At 32.5% G+C, this 20,861-nt stretch overlaps 1 protein-coding gene across 3 annotated transcripts in view; it reads left to right on the top strand.

Moving 5' to 3' along the window:
• The window catches only part of LOC148617014 (nuclear receptor subfamily 1 group I member 2-like), a 128,183-nt gene that overhangs the window by 34,803 nt on the left and 72,519 nt on the right, over nt 1–20,861 (top strand). The window contains exon 1 of one of the 3 annotated variants that reach the window (XM_088584269.1): nt 11,536–13,546. The exons of 1 other annotated variant lie outside the window; for it this stretch is intronic. In XM_088584269.1, the coding sequence (XP_088440395.1) occupies nt 13,493–13,546 (54 nt within the window). In that variant the 5' untranslated portion in view covers nt 11,536–13,492. Of the gene's footprint in view, nt 1–11,535; nt 13,547–13,597; nt 13,898–20,861 lie in introns of those variants that run through there. One more of the 3 variants, XM_088584268.1, reaches the window with a different exon arrangement.

The following is a 20,861-nucleotide window of genomic DNA, read 5'->3' as shown; positions in this document are numbered from 1 at the left end:
AGTCCCCGGCTAAGGTTCTGAGCACTATTTAGTCGCCTTTTACGAGAGGCTTAGTGCTGCTGCAGGCCTATTCTTTTGACACCTGGACCTGCACAGGAGATTGAGGTAGGGCAACTGGTTAAAGGCACCGACTGCAACAAAGGGTATAAATTTATAGGCCCCCCCAAAAAAAATCTGTCTGTTCAAGGTTACCCTACTTACCATATTTTTCCTGCATACCCAAGCACATTTTATTGGTGTTTTTTTTTTTAAATGCAGCTGAACTATCAATTTTTTAGTTAAACAATATTGAAGAAATCTTCCCATAAGTGTCATTTTAAAGAAAGTGATTTTACCTACTTACCCTACTTTTTCATCCAATGTAATGTTAAACAGGCATATTTTTTTTCTTGGCCTTAAAGGACACTTCTAGTTTTTCTGAATCTATTTAACTAGTAGTTTATAAAGGATTTGAGAAGTTTAATTGGGAATTTGATTGTAGCCCTGTCAGTCTAGATTCTTAAATCTATTTTTATAGAATTTTATACTGGTGCTGAGGAGTTTAAAGCAGAATTTGTTTCATTTATTACAACATGACCCCCTCATAACGTTGTGGCAGGAAGATTGTGTTACCATGTTATTGTAAGGATTTCTGCCTGATTTTATTATGCTTGACTTGTAGCATTTCTACGTAATCTTTCTCATATCATTTCAAATATTGATGTCATTGTATTCATAAAACTCAGTCAACTATTTTTATAATTGGTTTTTTTTTTTCAAAATTAAAGCATTTGTTTTTCATAACCTGTATAATTTGTTATCTTTATATCTCATCTTTGTTTGGTGTATATATATATGGGGAACAAGATGTCCATTGGTCCATCTATGACTTTTTTGTTACACTGCAAATATTTACCACAGCCTTTTGATACTTTGGTAGAAGGTTAGATGGGGATGCCATATTGTGAAATGAGATTTAAATTTGCCTTATACTGAGCTTTTTGATATTGCATAAATCTATGTGCATTCATTTGGCAATGTAATTCTTTTATTGCATTTAATTGACTCAATTGTTTTAATATAAACTTTTCACTCATTTCTGGATTCCTAGCTTCCTCTGAGCATTTACACAGTTAAGAAAGAGATAAAATTTATTTTAGAAAAGGAGAACCTTTTTAAGTCTTTTCAAACTGATTATCAAAATGAAAGTACACGTTCTTTAATAGTTATTGGATGTCTTGCTATGATGCATTGTCAGTTTTTCTTGTTTTTGCTTCAATTTTGGTAAAAATAGACCAATGAAGATTGGGTCACATGCACTTTTTCTACAGACTTGCTTTTATTTTCTAAAAGTATTGAGAATGTCGCAGACAGTCTCCTCTGTTGAGCATTTTACCTGTGTCAGTTTGTCAAGCAATACCTGATTTTGAACTTTTTACTAACATGAAAAAAATAAAGTTGAAATTTTGTTGATGTGTGCAAGTTATGCTAGGTTGTTTTTAAACATTCAAATTGTAACATTTTTCTTGACATTTTTGTGAAAGTGGGGCTATAGAGTTCAACTTTCCTTGTCTCTGTCTGTTGTTCAAAAATGGTATCAATGACATCTTTCATGGTTTTTCATGAAACTTATACCAGTAAACCATTTAGAGGTAAGGAAGACACCTACTTGTATTGATTTTCTTATCAGGTCAAAGTACCATGTCTTGTGCATTTTAGGAAATACAATTCAACTGGAAATGCTCAATCCTCCCAGGCTTTTTCTTTAAGTCAAAGGCAACCAAAAATATTTTTACAGTTCAATGTTCAGAAAGCTTTAGATTTTTTATTTCCACGTTAGAATTGTAGTAGGATTCTCATTCTTGTAGAAATTCACTACTGATGCTAGGTTACCATGTTAAGAAATAATGAAATTCTTGTGACGTTACCCCATCACAGAGTACATTGTACTTATCAAATAAGTCTTGACCAATCAGGAAGTTCATGAGTGTGATAGTAATCCCAGAATACCAAACAGTTTATGAATTAGTCCATTAGAAACAATTGAAGAATTGCATTATGAAATAAATAATTTCAAAACAGAAAAATATCAGCTGTTTATGACAAACTGATGATTGAAAATTACAGATTAGTAGCAGTAAGTTTATATCAGAATTATTGTACTCTACATGAAAAAGTTTTTGATGAATTTCTTTGTTGTGTCCAGTTGTCTCTTAGCAAAAGGTGTCTGGTCATTGACTTTTGAATGCCTGGAATTGATATATGTGTTAAAATAACCTTGTAATAATAAGTGAGGTGAACATTCTAAGGAAAACAGTTCATGTATAGGTTCTAAGGATAAAAAGTAAACCTTTAAAATCAACCATAATTTAAAAAAATAATGGTTCAACTGAAAAGTCAAGTTCATTTTTAAATACATCAATGAGAGATTTAAGAGGAAAGGAGAGTAATCATGAGGACTCAGTGCATCAGAATAAATAGCAAAAATCTTCACTTTCTTATTTTGATTGTCTGCACTGTAATAATTTTCGTGTTTTTCTATTGGTTGAGCAGGGATATCTAATTGAATAATATATCTGATTTTACAATTTTTTCCCCTGATGTCTTTAAGCATAACAGTCTACAGAAAAAAATTCTATGCCTTTGGATGTCATTTAAATTACATTTGTATAAAGAAAAAAATCTTGGCTAAATCAGAGAAGAAATTTACTTGAAATCATCTCTGCCTCTGGTTTAACTGTAACAAACAATGAACTCCCACAGGCTCACATATTAATTTTTCTGACATTCAGTAACTCATCTCACTGATAATGAAACCTATACTTGTCTTATTTGTAGACATTCTTTGTTGACTGAATTGAATTACACAACTGTGTTTTTGAAATTACGACACACGCAGCTGATAGGCTTCTCTGTTCATCAAAATTTTCTTTCATTATTGATTTGTCTCGAAGGGAAAAAATGGGACTGTCACAAAACTAATCCTTAACAATGCTTTCTTCATTTCTTCCTAATTAGTATATTGAGAGCTAGTTTTAGTGAATATATACCTCTCAGGGTTTAGAGATGAAAATAGTTCTAATGACCAAGCTTTATAACTCTCAACTCGGAATTCGGTACAAAACGAGGGTTGGTACATTAGCTAGAAGTGAAATCTGAGATTTATCATTAAGGCCTACTTACCCTGTCTTTTTATGCTTACAATACCCTATCACATTGTGTCGGGGATTGAATTTCAGAATTTTTTCCACTAGCTAAATTTAGCAAGTACTGAAAATTTACACTCACTAAATTTAAGTTTTGTAGGCTATTTCTGGACTTTACCTACATTACATACAGTAAAGCCACTAAAAGTGACGGTTGCTCTATAGGGATCAATCTGTCTGTCAGTGCATCCAGCTGTCATATTTGGGCTGTAACTTTTTTTTGGTCTTTCAATGTAGACTTTTGATATTTGGCATGTAAGTTGAATTCCTTTTTTTTCAGTGACAAACTTGTGTCCGGGCTGTAACTTTTTTGTCTTTTGATGTGGGCTTTTGATGTTTGGCATGTGGGTAGATCACCTAAAGAAAATGTGTCGTGTACCATAGATAGTGGCTTATGACCTTTAACTTCGACCTCAAGGTCAAATTCTTGTTTTTTTCTTTGACAAACTTTTCTCCAGGCTGTAACTTTTTGATATTTGTCATGTGGGTTAATAACCTAAATCAGAAACATATATATGGCTTAATTGCCATAATGGGCCCACAGAGATGGATTTTATCAATGATTTCTAGTTTCATTCTATTAATGTGTCAGAGCTTCCTTTTAATAATTTTGAAATTGATGTGCATATTCCTCTCAAGTATGTTTGTATTTTATGTGAAGTTTTGATCATAAAAGTTCAAGAATTTAGGATCTAATGGGACCAGAAGCAAGATATTTTTATGAACTTTTTTTTTTTTTACTAATTTCAATTTGGTTTTAAAAAAAAAATCGTAAATTTATAAGTGTTCTAGGATTTTTCAGAAATTGAGGTTTCCTCGGGAAAAATCCATATAAAATCAACTTTCCCACAGTCAATGACTGCTTTCCTAACAAAACAAATCCTTACAGCATATGAAGTTTTCAACTTCCCACGGGAAAGTGTAACTAAGTACCTAACTTTCCCTGACCCAAATTTCACCTGCCCCGGGTAACGGGAAATAGGAATCCTAGAACACTGATTAATGAGGTTCTTTGATAGGTTGAATCTATCCATGTATTTAAATTTTTGAGGGTACAATATTATTGAAATTGTTTTTTTTGTAGGTTCTTTGATATGCTGAATTAAACAGTGTATCGAGATTTTTGGGTCATGGGTTAAACTGTAAATTTCTAGTTTCAAGTAATATTAGTCTTTTAGTTCTCTTTATCATATTTTCATTTAATGTATGTCAGCAGACTAAAGTGGTATAATTCATCACAGTCCAAATTCATAGGTCCATATCACAAACATTGTAAGTGAAAAACTTGTCTGGCATCACTATGTTGTTATGACATCATTTCATATTACTAATTTTACGCATGACCTTTTTTTGTAAAATTGACTGCAGAGCCAAGCAAGCATGAATTTTGTGTCCATGGTTGCCTCAACTGCTCAGGGTTTACACTTTTGCATATGTGCAGGGATCGAAATTAGTCTGAATATTTGTCTAGACCACAGGTCTAGTAGACAAAAAAAAAAACCTTTCATTGATGCCTTGATCGAAACCTGAACTGAATAACACAAGGTGGTTTTTCATTCATTTTGTTGTGTTTTTTTTTTTATTGCTTTGAGGTCTGGATCTTTTAAGAAGGTAATTTTCAAAATATATGTATAGAAATGATTATTGTTATAAAATCCAGTAGCCATGGCAACATACTGAAAAAAATATTACTGAGTTTTAGTACAAATCAGGGGTGCCTTTCCAAAACTCACAGTCAAATACTATGTTTTATAAAATATCAGGCATTTAGACACTACCACAGGATGAAAGCATGCATGGAGTAGATGGAAAAAAGGGTAAAAATAATCTGACCTTTTTGGATTCATTCTCTCACAATTTTAGTTCCAAAAGTTTGTGTGAAAATAGGTATTTTCAGCCAGCTGAGGAAAGAACAAAATATTGCAGGGGACTGAAACATTCGAGATCCTATCTTCATTTAAATTACACCTGTTAAAAATTACATATATTACATCTGTCTATGTATAAATGCTCAACTACATTTAAACAATATATCCACCAAATTTCAACTTTTAATTTTAAGTCTTACAAAATTTGACAGGGGTAACTTGATGTGCGAAACAGTGTGCCTTAATGTAACAATATAGTGCACCCTTTACTTAATGATTTTGAAATGTTCGGCGCCTCTTCGTCGGGTCGTACACTTTATTTTGTTCCCCTATTTCATTGAAGGATTGTTTTTGATGGGTAGGTTTCGATACCTCTTCAAAGTGTCGCCACTTGTTTACTTTCTTTCTGAACTACTCGGTTTACTTCCCGCACTTCAAATACTTATCTTTGTGTTATGAGAAAGGCTGAGAAGTTCCGATTTGGTTTACCTTGACATTGATCAATAGCAATGTATGTTTGAAATATGCCTCTCAAATTCCTTATGCTTGAAAAGTCTGGAATAATGAAATTTACTAATTCTGGGTACATTTCCGGAAAATTCCTTTAGACCAGTGGACCGGTACAATAAAGCATTTTGCTAGACAGTGACTGATTTTACTAGACATGGACTAGTGGACCAATAGTAATTTTGAACCCTGTATGTGGTCGTATCAAGATGTTCCTAGTGGAGCATTTTAATTCTAATGATTTGAGAAAATTGTATTATACTCACTTACATTAACTTCCAACAAATAATCACATGCAGATTTGTTACATATTGCTTTGAGATAAATCTGGGAGTTACATAATTTGGTTACAAATTGAATTAGCAAACTTAAAAGTTTTGTAAATATAATGATTAATGAAGGGAAGATGGGATGCTTCAGAGTGAAATGAGACCAAAAGAAGTTGATTGTAAATTCTGTATCTATATATCCAGTCCAATACACACAGGGATCGAATTGTACTGGAAATACTCGCTAAATGCGAGTGGAATTTCAATATAGCAAGTTGAAGCTAGTGACAATTTATTTTAGCAAGTAGAAAAAATTAGCACTTGCTTTATTTAGCAAGTGGTAAAAAATGGAAAAATCAATCCCTGACACAACTTCAGTGTCTCCAATCTCTCAAAGTTCTTTTTTTCCAGTCTGTTCTAAAAGACTGTTTAAATCTGTGATTTCCAAAGTCTTTCATTCCAGTCCATTAATAAAAGAGTAGGTCTAGTAAGGACCCTTTTTGGCTTCATAATATGTGTATTTTTAAAATTTTGATTACAGAGTAGTAGTATAGTAAAATGGTTGCAAATACTTAAGTAGCACTCCAGCTAAGGATCATGCAAAATGTGATTCATGGGTAAAAAGCCTACATATTTTTATTTTTGATATTTTGTTTGAAATGTCATAGTAAACAGAAATAAACATGTGGTTTTTCATATAACCCGTTCTCTTAGGAGATAAAATTTTATAGAATGCGCTGTAGATTTCAAAATTAAGGGAGATAATCTGTAAATGGCACTCAAATACAATAGAATCTACTGGATTTTCAGTGCGGATTATCTCCTAAGAGCAGGCAGATTTGAATGAATAATTACACATTTCATAGTATTGACCCATAAAACAACTTAATTACAAAAATAAAAATTTGTAGCCTTTTTTGGGGTGTATTACATTTTTCAGATTTTGCATGATTCTTACAAAGATGGCTACTTAATACAAATTATTTTTGACAAAACTTTGGATGTAATTCTATAAATAACAGTGAATAATTTTGTGAATTTTACACAATCTATGTAATTTGAACATTTCTGCAATTTTTATGATGGTTTTTAAATGGAAGTGGCAGTACATTGTGTTTACTCAAGATATTTGCATATGAATTGAAAATAACAGGGATGATTTTTTTCCACTTTTTAGCGTAATTCTTCTAATTGAAATCTGGATTTTACTGTTACAATTCCTTTTTTTTTTTTTTACAGTTTATTTATTTCCAATTTTACCAAAACCTGCTTTGTTTGACGACCTTGTGAAATCATCCCGGAGATAACAAGAGGGATCTCTGTCTTCCCTTTTTTTTTAAGCAGATTTTACAATTACGATTCTTTTTTTTACTCTATATTTACTTTTGATTTTGCCAGTTTCTGCTTTGTTTGTAGACCTTGTAAAATCATCTCTGTAACAACTATGCACCATACAATATTAAGCTTGAGAGTGAACACACATGCAGCCAAATTGTTAAAAGAGCCAAAAACTGCCAAATTTGTCATTTTCAGCATTTTTTTACGGATTTTTTTAATATTAGCCAAGTTTGAGGGTTTACCCGTATCTGATCATATATGTTTAAATAATTACCATAAACCAATTCTATCATCTGAAGTAAACATTAATGAGTTTGAGGAACATCATGCAACTTTCTTCTGGTACATTTTGATTTTGATGGAAAAGTTTGCCTTTACCAGGCCAGCACCTTAGTATAATATATATAACACAACTACTGGTCTAATTTCAAATCAACTCTATTGACTCCTTCAGAATCACAAAATCATTGTGGTTTTTCAGATATCTATTAAATGGCAATATATGATAGATAATAGTCATGTTCTTGACCACATCACAGCTTAACTATTCCACTGAAATTACCTCAGTTATTGAACCCAACAACAAATTATGGGTACAGCCTACATGAATGAAGCGCTCTCAGTCATGAAGTGTATCTTTACCTGTAATTCCTAATCAAGACTAGTAATTATTTGGTCCTGATCAAAATTACACGAGTTTCAGTGTATATACTTCTATAAAAAAAGGAGGAAAGAAGTGTCAATTACTATGGAGAACCCTGTCTTAACCTATCTCTAAAAAAAATGGAAAACCAGTCTGAACCAAGTATTTTTAAAATTTCGTCCATGTACATGTATGTTCAAGTACCAGTCCATATAAAACTCAGACAAAACCTGTGGTAAGATGATTCATGGTATAGAAAAACCCATGGAACAAACGATGCCTTTTTGCTCTACATATGCTATATTTTTAAATGACAATTGATTTTTAGCACACATGGCTGTAGGCAATGTGAGCTATTACCATCATTTGGCGTCCGTTCTCATCATCGTTAAAAACTTCTTCAAACATCTTCTCCTCTGAAACTACTGAATGGATTTGGATGAAACCTTAAGATGATTGTTTTTTGGAGTATCCTGCACAAATTATGTTTGGATTTTTGATCTGTTAAAAAAAAAACATTGCTACCATTTCTAAAAATAGAACATATGGGTCAGACAGCAGATTTTTGCACATATCTCCAAAAACATTAGGTTTAACCAAATTCTGTAATGAGTAAAAGTAATCTGCATGATGAAATCTATCTGTGGTCAAATTTTTGTGAAAATCTGTTGGCCCATGTTGGAGTTATTGCCCTTTTTGGACGTATTTTGCTGTTTTTAATGTTATTACTTTCTACAATCTTCTCCTCAGAAACTACTATACAGAATTCAATGAAAGTTTTTTTTTAGGGTATCCTTAACAAAATGACCTTTTGGATTTTTGATCGGTTAAAAATATGGCCATCATTACTAAAAATAGAATAATGGGGTCAGACAGCAGAATTTTGCATATATCTCCAAAGCCATTTAGCCAATATCTTTTAATTGCTGAAATGATCCTTATTACAAGGCCTACAAAAATCTCCAAGGGATCAAATGGTCTTGGACAACTTTTTGTTGTAGTTATTGCTTTGAAAAGCAAAAATTTAACCAGAGTGTTTCATGCTCCTGGGAGCCTTTTGTTTGTATTTAGGTCTGTACTTTTGAGAAAAATACACTTTAACCTGCCACTAATATCAACCAAATCAAACCAAATCAAGAATGATAACTCTTGCAAAGTGCTAATTTCATGTACAATATATATAAATTTTGTCTCAAAAGTGTAACTTCCAGATGAAAAACTGAGACTATTTATGTGGTCTACAGCTGTTTCTGAACAAGAAAAAATTGTGAATTTGGTGGGTTTTTGACAGTAGTTGATTAAAGTGCAGTTTTCTCAAAAGTACAGATCTAAATACAGAAAGGACTATTGTCACATAAATAGATAGCATACTGTGAAAATACAATTGTTCTTTGGTTACCAATTTTTCTGGTTTTCATGGTTAGGTCAAACAACGGAATTTGGAGAATCCTATTGATGTGTTTACTGAAAAACTAAAAACCATGAAAACAAAAATCCACAAACATGTGTTTCTTCCCTAATCCACGAATATTAGTATCCACGAATTAAAGTACTTTCACAGTAAGTAAATTGAAAAAGCATTGTTTGTTCCAGGGTTTTTTTCTACAGTATGAATCACCATACCATAGGCAGTGCCTGAATTTAATATGGACCGGTACATGTACTGTAAGCCATTTGAGAAAGTTGGTTTATAAATGAAGATAATAGTACATGGGAATTCTGTTAGCAATAATATTCTTCTAAGGTACATTGTATATAAAAATGCCAGACAATGATCAATGGAAACCACAGGAGGAGGGCCTTATTAAGTGCTACAATTATAACAATGTTTAAAACTATGGCAACCTTATTCATAGAGAAAAGATTTACAAGTCTTATTCATTCCTTATAATTAAAAGCAATGTATACTTAATAAGCATGAATAATCTGAAACAAATATAATCAGCTTATCTACATGAAAATCCAATTAAGCTTGTCACTTTAAATCCAACACAGAATAATTCTTCCTTATTGTGTTTCCCTACAACTCCTGATTCTTAATGCTATAGACTATTACATGAACTTAATTTTACTTCCTGAATTAAATCAAGGTCACATTGATCTGATTTTAACATGACCAAAATAAGGTGAGGTTATATATTGGTTTGAAGCTTGTCATTGATAGTTATTATCAATGTATCCATTTTGGTGTCAATGTCCTATCTCAGGCTGTGTCCTTGATGTCCTTGACTTATAAGCATGGCCAAAATTAATGACCTGTCAATTTGAAAATTATCTTGTTTTCTCCTTTTCCTTAGACACTGTCTAGACAGGTTTATGGAAATTATCTTAACCCCCCCTTTTTTTTTCGAAGTCATTAGATTTCAGGAAATTATCTTGTTCTTTCACTTTTTCAGGAATTAGGGTATCTCATTTGAGATCACATCCTGCTGAGAATTTTTCCTTTATTAGCTTGAATCATACTGTGAAAGTACAATTGTTCGTGGGGTACCAATTTTTGTGTTTTTCGTGGGTGAACCAGACCAAGAAATTTGCTTCCCACATAAAAGTAGATGATTCCCATTGATGTGTGTACTGAAAACCTCAAAATTATGAATTCAAGAATCCACGAACTTATGTATTTTTTCCTAATCTAGAAAATTGTATCAACGAATTAAAATACTTTCACATTCACAGTATACATGTCAATGTTTTTTTTCTCTTATAAGTAAATAACATTCAAGAGAATATGGCCCAAATATATTTATCTAAATTCAAAGTTAGCGCAAGAGGTTAAGGAGACTTATGATATTACATCACATGCACATGTGCCTGTGTATTATGTAAATAAAAAATCCTAAGCACATGAATCCAACTGTTCAAAATTTTCTGTAAACACTCTTGAATGTGTTTTTAGAACATCTAACAACCATACTTGGGGATAAATTAAACTCAGACTCAGTGGTCGAATTTAAGGGAAAATACTTGCTAAAAGCAAGTTGAAATTTAATTTTGCTAGTAGAAATTATTTCTACTTGCCAAAATTTGCTAGTGGAATTCTGTGTGTCATACAGGTAAAGTCTAGAAATAACCCAAAAAACTGAAATTAAGCGAGTGTAGATTTTCAGTACTTGCTAAATTTATCTATTGGAAAAAGTTGTGAAATTTAGTCCCTGCGACAGGTATAAAATCTGGGACTCTTTGGCAGTGCTAGCCTGTAGCCACTAGCCAGAAGCTCAGGGCTAGTAAAAATTGATTCGGGCTAGTGAAATAATGTATACATTTCTTGTTTTGGTCCAGTTGAATCCTTTACAGTCCTCTATTATTCGGTCTAGTCATTGAAAATTTTGAGGAAAGGACTGCTATGGAAATTTAGTTAAAAGCAATAATTTTGTAGGATACATTAAATGTAAGTGATTGAGTACCAGGACTTGAAGTCATACTAAGTTCATCCATACTGAGAAAAAATTACAAAGAACAGAGAAAATGTAGAAGCTCTGTTTTTAGCTCCTTATATTATTTATAGAAGCTTGTCAAATATTTTATCACAATTCTGATGAAGAGCTGTATCAAGTTTGAAAGTTGTGTCAATCCTTGTCCTAACGGTTCAGGTTTAACCTTAACAGTTGTATCAAGCTGCACCTTGTAAAGCATTTCAATAAATTTTGTGGTATATTATTAGAATCATTTTGTCCATATCAAGTAGGGTTTGACACCAACTTTGAGAAGTATGTAGTCTTAAGGACTACCAAATCAGAAAGGTTGGTATTCCTCCTCTGGTGTTTGTAGTCCTACTCATTCATGGAATCAAGGGGGGAATTCTTTAAGGTCTAATTTGGAGAAGAGGCTTGATGTTTTTGTACCCAAATATATGCCCAATGTAGACAAGGACATCTTTGTTTATGTCAGAAATCATTCAGTGTTAATCTTGTGTGATTTGGGCATTGTATTTATCCTGTATCGAAAGGTGCATCATACATCATACATTCAAAATATGTTCCCTACATTTTAAGAAGTTTAGCTTGAATATGTACAATTTTATTGACTTGAAAAGCATTGTTTACGATCTGCCATTTCAATTCCCAGTAAACGGGATGTGCCAAAACCTATGCGATGGTTTTGATCTCGTATTAGTATTCAAACGAAATTATCTTGGTAATTTAAGATATGTTACCTTGCAAATTAGTTGTTTATTGTCAAAATAAAAATGAACAAGAAACAAATGATAAACATTTTCTTGTTTCATGATGATGAATTTGTTGAAATATAATTTTATTTTTAAAATATGAGTTAAAAAATCTAGTACTTATTTGGTTACTGTAACGTACATGAAAAACTTCAATGGGAGGGAATATTCAAAAATGGAAAAGTTTTTGATAAATTTAAAAACAAATGAAAAGATAGTTGAAGAAAGCAAAAGAAAGATAGAAGGGAGTCAAATCCAGGAGAAAACAGATGATAATACAGAAAAAAAAAATTTGGCTAGTTGAATTTCTATTTTGCTAGCAAGATCAATATTCCAATAGCCAGAATGGCAAGTTGGGAAAAAAATGGTTTCCCACACTGGGGGTGGGGGTAGGAGGTTTTTTTTTCAGGTGAAATTGAAGTAAATTCAATTTGAGTATTTATTAGAGATGGAATGGAGGAAGAAGCTAGGATAATAGCAAAAAGTTACTTAATTAAAATTTCTAAATAGAAAATTAAAAGCAGTCATGTAGTGAAATTGAGAAATGATATTGACATGAAGAAACAAATTTCTGATATTAATTTATTTTGATTATAATTGAAGGAACTACTTTAGACTGATGCAACTTCCTTTTAAAAAAAAAATCTAATGTAAATGTTTACATCAAATTCACTTATTTTGATGTCAAATTCGTGTGAACTCTATCTAGTTAAAAGTTTTTTTCTATGGAATGAATATAGCGCTACATCAATCAGTAGTGGACTGAGGAGGGGGTGTAGTTGTTCACCCCTCCTTTTTATAGGAAAATTTTAACTTTTTGCCAACCAATGGTTGCTTGGAAACCCCCCTCACTTCACTAGATCTGCCATTTATTTCTGATAGATGAAATATTTTTGTAATAAATGTGCTCCTAAACTTTTTTGGCCGGATGCAGGATGCAGCTCTCGTGTGCAAATTGGCTTATAGAGTAGTGAATGTCATGAGTAATAAAATCACAAATTCTAGATAAACACAATTTTGGCAAACCACTAGAAAATTTAATATGACAGATTTTTATTTACAGAACCCATCACTGTGTACTTATTGCCATTCTCTCTCATATCTTTACATACACGACACCACTCTTAATTATTCGAACATGATTAAAATTGCTGTTGGTTATGATTATTTATGTCAAGAGAAAAATCGTTACATATAATCTGATTTTAGGACATTATAAAGGAAGAAACATGTTAAAAAATACCAGTAGCATTAACATAATGTTTTGATCAGTTATTTTGTATCAATCATGTTAACCAGGAGGTCGTTGTCCTTTATATATATTTTTAACATCATCACAAGAAAACGTCTTATGCATTGGATAAGTCTAGCTGACAAATCAAGCTGACACTAATTATATATCGTACCAAATCAATACTGAAAAATGACACAGTCTTTTGTCAGAAATACCGAGTGATACAGTGTGATTAAAGATGGAGAGAAAAAACAAGGAATATTTTCATTCATGTTCATAATTTATGATGTGGGGAATTTTTCCTTCTCATTCTGTTCATAAATTGAACCAATATCAGGTAAACTTTGATTAATATCTATCACTTCGATGAGCATTTAGGTTTATGTGTTTTTGGCTGTGAACCAGTCTGGCTGTTTAAGCTCTATTGGGTGACATATTTAAAAAACACTGTATGACATTGTCAGTGTGTGACTGAAAGATGATTGTAATCATGATTTACCTTTATTAATCATAATCAGTGTGTTGTACACATCATAAAAAAAAAAAAATATGTTTTCATGTTGAACGCTTTATTGATTTGCAAAAAAATGTGATCTGTGGATTTGTAATGTCAGTGAGTACTATCTACACTTTTAATCAATGTTTACATGTATATTGGACCTTGTTTACATGTATATTTTATAAATATGTAAGTATTGACTGAATTTATCTTGACACTGTAGAAGATGTATCATTCAAACTACACAAGTAACTATATATTTTTGTGTCTTGTAGCTTCTTCTTCTTTAGTAGATACCTATCACAGCCATAACTTTTTTTCTGATAAATATATAAGTTACTAAATAACTTATCCCGACTATGACATAATTATGCAAATAGGTTCATACTAAAATAGTTTGAGTTATTTGAAAAAAGGTGAAAATGTTGTGTGTTTGGGGATCATTTTTTTTTGTTGGTAAAATATCATTTGTTATTTCTGTCATTTTAAAACGTGTCTTTTTGGTAGACATATTAAGATATACTTCTGTCTGTTTTTGTCTGTATTGTTTGTTCACAAATTATAGAATAATTAATTTCTGAATGCTGTTGAGTGACCTTTCTTCTTATAAGTTGTATGGTATCTTTAAATGAAAGGACTTGCACTCTTGTTTTTTTTCATCCTTTTCCTTATTTCTATTGTGTAGTTTTGAGATTTTTATAACTTTCCCTAAATAAGCAGTCAAAAAATATCTACGTCACAGATGCTTCAGGATAAACTTAAATATCTTTTTGGTTGTTTTCTAGATGTACTGAATATATTTTAGGCAAAAATAGCTAAATTGGGGAATATGATGTGCCACCCATTGCCTGATTCTTACACAGAATGGTACTTAAGTTTCATATTGATATACTACATTTGATACTTAACTACACCCTGTACTGATAACAAGTGTTGCTTATGCTTGCTTAAGCCTTTGGTACTGATGGGGTGCATAAGCCATCCACAACAGTCCATCATCTAGTTCTATGCTGTGCCAATCTGATCATGTCTTGCCACTTGTAATCCTTCTACTTCAATTTCAGCTTGCAGATTTACTCAATAGAAATTATTTCGTCATTTGCCAGTAAAAGAAATTTGGAAAACTGTTGGCAGGGGTAAAAATTAGCAAGTACAAGCTTGTAGCCAAGACCAGATTTTTCTTCAATATTTTTTATATGTTCAACTAAATTTTACCCAAAAGTTTGGTAGCCCAGCTCAAAATCTTAGTAACAATGGGTTACTGGGCAACTGCTAATATTTATCCCTGGAACTTTTCAACCCTTAATTTGGTTCTTGTATCAGGGGTTCAAAATATTACTGACCCTCAGTTTTTGAACTCTTGTTCTACCTTAGTCTCGGTCCTCAAATCTCCTTCATTTACACAATTTTAAGGTCCTTTCCTTTTCCTCAAGAGGACCTTTGATTAAAATCATTTACAAATGATGCAAGCTTTGAAATGTAATAAAAGGCCAAAAGTTTTGAGTTGGCACTAAACATGTCTCTACCAACAAACTGAGAAGGTGTAGGGTTATAGAACGCATTAATGGAAACAGCTCTTAGAATGCATTGCTATTTTTCACCAAACCGGCCACCCCTATAAACCGGCCATATTTTCTTGTCCCAGTGGTGGCCAGTTTGGAGAAGTTTCACTGTATTTAAATTCATGAGGTATCACATTTTTGTTATTGCTTCAACATAATTCTGAGTAAACAAATTTGGACTTATTTCTCATCTACTTATTTATAATACCTAAAAATTCTGACACTTGAAAAATTGAACACTTCTGGCATTTTATTACTGAATTAAATGTTATGAACTTTTTTATGAGTATAAACAGTTGTATACACTCTGTAAGCCTCAGGAGTTTTTACCATATTTATAGACCATCTTTTTTTTTTCACGGGTATTGTAGGCCACAAGCCTTGAATCCCTCCCTATAAAACTTAAGATTTTCATTCATGCTGTACAGGAGGAAGTATTTTAGAAAAAAAAAGGATATCAAAAACTTTTTTATGAATAGAATCAGTTTTATCCAAGTTGTATTGAAGGCACCTTCTATTTACTGAAAATCAATCTATTTTGTTTATTCTTTTATGTAAGATGTCAATCCATTTTGCAGTTACTTTGAAACTTACACCTTCTCAGAGATGTAATACAATAAACAAACCATTTGATGGTGTTTTATCTTTGTAGCATTTTTTTTTCGTTCAGGACTTACAATATGATTTTTTAAAAATATTTTACCTATTATTAGGCCAAAGAAAATAATATTTATCTGTTTAAGGTTACATTGGACAAAAAATATAAGGTAGGTAGTTAGGTAAAATCATTTAATTTTAAAAATTATTTTATATAGACACTTAAGGGAGAATTTCATGACTTTGATAGTTCTTGAATAAAAAAATGATAGTTTAGTGGCATTTCAACAAAAATACAATTATGGTGTACTAGGGTAGCCTAGGTAGGGTAACCTGAAACAGACATACTTTTTTCTTAGCCTTAATATTCAGATGATGACTTGTTTTGATACTTGATCACCTGATGGAAGAATGAAACAATTGATATTCTACAAGGGATACAGATGAGACCTGATAGTCAAATGTTCATTAACCTTTACCATGCAGGAACCATATGTATATGGGCTGTTTTAAGATTTTTTGGGTTATGGCAATTTTATTTTTAGCTTAGGATACCACAATTTAATTTCATCTGCACAGTGAATGTGCATTAAAATGAGACCATCATATATTGATTTTTATCAAAAAAAAGGCACTTGAGAGCTGAGCAAGAGGTCAGAAGATAGGGTGGCCACATAGAGTTGTGATTTTTTTTAAGGGTAGGGCTCATTTCTCTGCCTCTAACCACAGCAGAATTGTTCCATAGTGCTTCATTTACCTGCTTTCTATAGAATATTGATGTCTCTTACCACTTCGAGAATGTTATCCCCTTATACTAACCACTACTGGTTTTAGGCAATATGAAGCCAATAATAACAAAAAAAAATGTGACCCTTCTGGAGACCCTTGATCAGTACGACTTACGACTGTATGAACCCTATCTGGCTTAACTGACCAGAGGGTACAAGCTGGGAAAATCTTACTTTGGACACTGTCTTACCCTGGTGAGCTTTATATCCGGCAAAGAATGACAAAAAAATCACCAAAAATAATATTTTCAGACAACAAACCCAGTTCTCAGGGTATGCCCGACCACCCACACATTCACCCCACCTCATAATCACCTACCTTATATATAACAATCAGCATCAGCACTCTGATGCAACTAATTTGCATAAGTTAGCAAAATATTCAAATGTAGACATTTTTTTAAACAAATCATGGTCTCACCAAGGGTACGGAAATTTTGACGGCCCCAGCCAGTCATTTTATCAAACTTCAGCAGATGATTGTGTCAATCTTGCACAGAATCAGATCGAAAATTTTTTAATAAAAAACTTGTTCATGTACGTACATGTAGTTATTTTAAGGTAAGTATTGAAATTCGTATTATTTTATCACATACTCTGTCTTTTATGAAATATCTGAAAGGGTGAACGAGTTTGGTTTCGACCACACGTGGACGTTCTAACATGTAAACAAAACATTGTATCTCTTGGACTTTTTTTCGCATCGGCAAACAGCCGAATACATTCTGTTTGTTGATTTAAATGGGCTGTTGACTTCTGCCATTAAAAAGATCCAATCGGCAAATTAATAGTTACAAACTACGACTCATTCGTAGTTTCAGCACCTCTGAAGGATCGGCAGGAAAATGATCGATGGACATCTCAATCTTTTTCTTAATAAATCAAGTAGTAAATGTATGAAAATTGTCCGAGTCACTTCAATTAATTTGTTTACGCAATTGGGTCTCACGTTTACTATTAATTCAATTATGCAATCAACTAATCAGTTACAGGTAAATCACAGTCACAGGCGGCTGCACATCGGATAAAATTGACACGCACCTGTCAATTAGGAGACAGGTAGACAGGATGTTTATACACTAATAAAACCAAGCAGGCTGAAATTTATAAGGATTAACAATTTTTAGATGTCCGATATTTGAAAATGGTCGTCAGATATTTGCAAAACATTTTTTACCGTTTCTGGACCCATGGGTCTCACTACCCACTTCTAATGTTGCCGTTACGTTACATGTTAAAAAAAGTTTCACTGTAAATACCCAGGGCAAATGACATCTTAAAGCTGCATACCATTGTGAAGCTTGGAAAATAAGGCTTTAAAATTTGTGCTAATGGTACCATGATTGTAGAAATTCTTCACAAAATTTACTTGAATAGATAATATTAAAAATCCACATTTGGCGTCTGTTGTCGTCTGTTGTCTTCTTATACATTTTTTCAAAAATCTTATCCTCTGAAACTATGGAGAGGAATTATATGAAACTTAGCACAGATGTTCCTTAGAGTATCTTGCACATAAATTGTGTGTAGATTTTTTATCCATCAAAAAACATGACTTCCGTTACTAAAAATAGAACATAGGGGTCAGACTGTAGTTTTTCGCATATACCTCCAAAACCGTTAGGTTAAGCCAAATTCTGATACAAATAAAAGTGTTCAGCATGATGAGATCTATCTGTGGTCAAATTTTCATTTTAATCTGTCTTGCCAATTAGGGCGTTTTTTTGCTATTTTTAATGTTATTTCTTTCAAAAATCTTCTCCTCTGACTCTACTTGACCAATTGGAATCAAACTTAGTATGAATGTTTTTTTGGGTATTTTGCACAAAAGATATGTTTAGATTTTTGATCCATCAAAAAAAAAGGGCTGCTGTTCCGAAAAAAAAATAGAATAGGGGTCAGACTGCAATTTTTCACATATATCTCCAAAACATTAACTTAGTATGAATGTTTTTTTGGGTATTTTGCACAAAAGATATGTTTAGATTTTTGATCCATCAAAAACCATGATGAGATCTGTCTGTGTACAAACTTTCATTTTAATCTGTTTAGCCATTTAGGAGTTATTGCCCTTTTTCAATGTTTTTTGCTATTTTCAATGTTATTTCTTTCAAAAATCTTCTCTGACACTATATGACCAACTGGAACCAAACTTTGTTTGAATGTCCTTTGGGTATTTTGCACAAAAGTTATGTTTAGATTTTTGATCCGTATAAAGCATGGCCACTATTACTAAAAATAGAACATAGGGGCAGAATGTAGATTTTCAATTATAAATCTCTAAAACCATTAGGTTTAGCCAAATTCTTACTTAGGATAAAAGTGTTCAGGATAAAAGTGTTCAGCATGATGAGATCTATCTATGGTCAAATTTTCATTTTTATCTGTTAAGCCATGTATTGATCCTTATGATAAGTCCTACCAAAGTCTTTTTGGGTCAAAATTATTAGTAAACTTCTTGTTAAATTTACTGCCATTGAAAGACAAAATTTAACCAGTTGAGGATTGAGGCTCCTGGGAGCCTTTTGTTACCTTACCTTCTTCCTGACAGCATGGAAGCCAATTATTCTTACATGTAAACAATATTCATACACTTTTGTAGTAAATTTCAAATATGATTTCACAGTACACATTCTGAGCTTTATTTTGACTACTTTTGATCAGAATACACACAAATTATGCATTTACGATACATAGATCTAGGTTCAGTGTGTTTTTGGTACTACATAGGGGAGTGCCCTTTTGACCCGGAAGTTGTAAGTGAGACCTCAGCATGGGAAGAGCTAAAGAACGTGATAGATTCTCGATACAAATAACATGTAACTAATTAAACCACAGATTGATACGGTCAAAGATTGGTATCGATTATTGTCAAAGCTAGGTATTGGTCATTCACTTCATAATTAGTTCTGTTGATGAAAAAAAAAGTCTTCGCATCTAGCATTACAAGGTAAATATTATGGACATAGTGTCAGCGACATCCTACTTACTTAGATGCTCTGAAACATGAATGGCTTGAAATTGTTCTGCAGTGATTTTTGGAAATGATATATTCATTAGGAAGCGATTGTTTGAGGAGATAGACCTAGGATAAAGGACACAACTCTTAGAAATCATTCGAATGTTTGTATTCATCATTTTACATCAATCTCATGTAAGCATCAAAGTGACTTGGAGTGATTTCATTCTGTTTCAGAGAAAAGCTTAAAAGGCTATGGAGAAATAGTATATGATACAAACATATCGGTGATTTCAAGAGTTATGTCCCTTACCCTAGGTCCACCTCCTTAAGGAATTCTCAAATTTTCCCTTTGGTCCAGACATAAACAATACAACAGCGTGGTAATGGATTATCAACTATGTTTAAAATCATATCAGGTTCTAACATGAGATCAATATGAAGACTTTGAAGTGTTGAAGAGTTTTTGAAGTGAACATATTCTCTGGGTTGGATGAAGCAGCACAAGGGAAAAACACACTTTTAAAAATGAATTTAAGATTTCCCCACTCCTTAGTAATCATTTTTTTAGCTCACCTGGCCAAAGGCTAAGTGAGCTATTGCCATCACTTGGCCTCCGTCATTGTCCGTCATTGTCATTGTCTTCGTCGTCGTTGACAACTTTTCAAAACTCTTCTCCTCTGAAACCACTAGACCAATTTGAACCAAACTTGGTGTGAATGTTCCTTGGGGTATCCATATAAAAACATGGCCGCTGTTACAAAAAATAGAACATAGGGGTCAGACAGTATTTTTCGCAAATATCTCCAAAACCATTAGGTTTAGCCAAATTCTGATCTGAGGGTATAATTGTTCAGCATGATGAGGTCTATTTGCAGTCAAATTTTCATTTTAATCTATTAAGCCATGTTGGAGTTATTGCCCTTTTTCAACATTTTTTTGCTATTTTTAATGTTATTTCTTTCAAAACTCTTCTTTTGTGACACCACCTGACCAATTGGAAACAAACTTTCTATGAATGTTCCTTGGGGTATTGTGCATAGAACTGATGTGGGGATTTTTGATCCGCCTAAATACATGGCCACCGTTAATAAAAATAGAACATAGGGGTCAGATAGTAGTTTTTTGCATATATCTCCTAAACAGTGAGGTTTAGCCAAATTCTGACAGGGTAAAAGTGTTCAGCATGATGAGATCTATCTGTGTTCAAATTTTCATTTTTATATGTTAAGCCTTGTTGGAGTTAT

The sequence above is a fragment of the Perna viridis genome, chromosome 5, assembly GCF_037379345.1.
Source record: "Perna viridis isolate PV_CMFRI_1.1 ecotype Kerala chromosome 5, ASM3737934v1, whole genome shotgun sequence".
NCBI lineage: Eukaryota > Metazoa > Mollusca > Bivalvia > Mytilida > Mytilidae > Perna > Perna viridis.
Note: the sequence above shows the minus strand (reverse complement) of the source record. Positions and strands in the feature narration are given on the sequence as shown.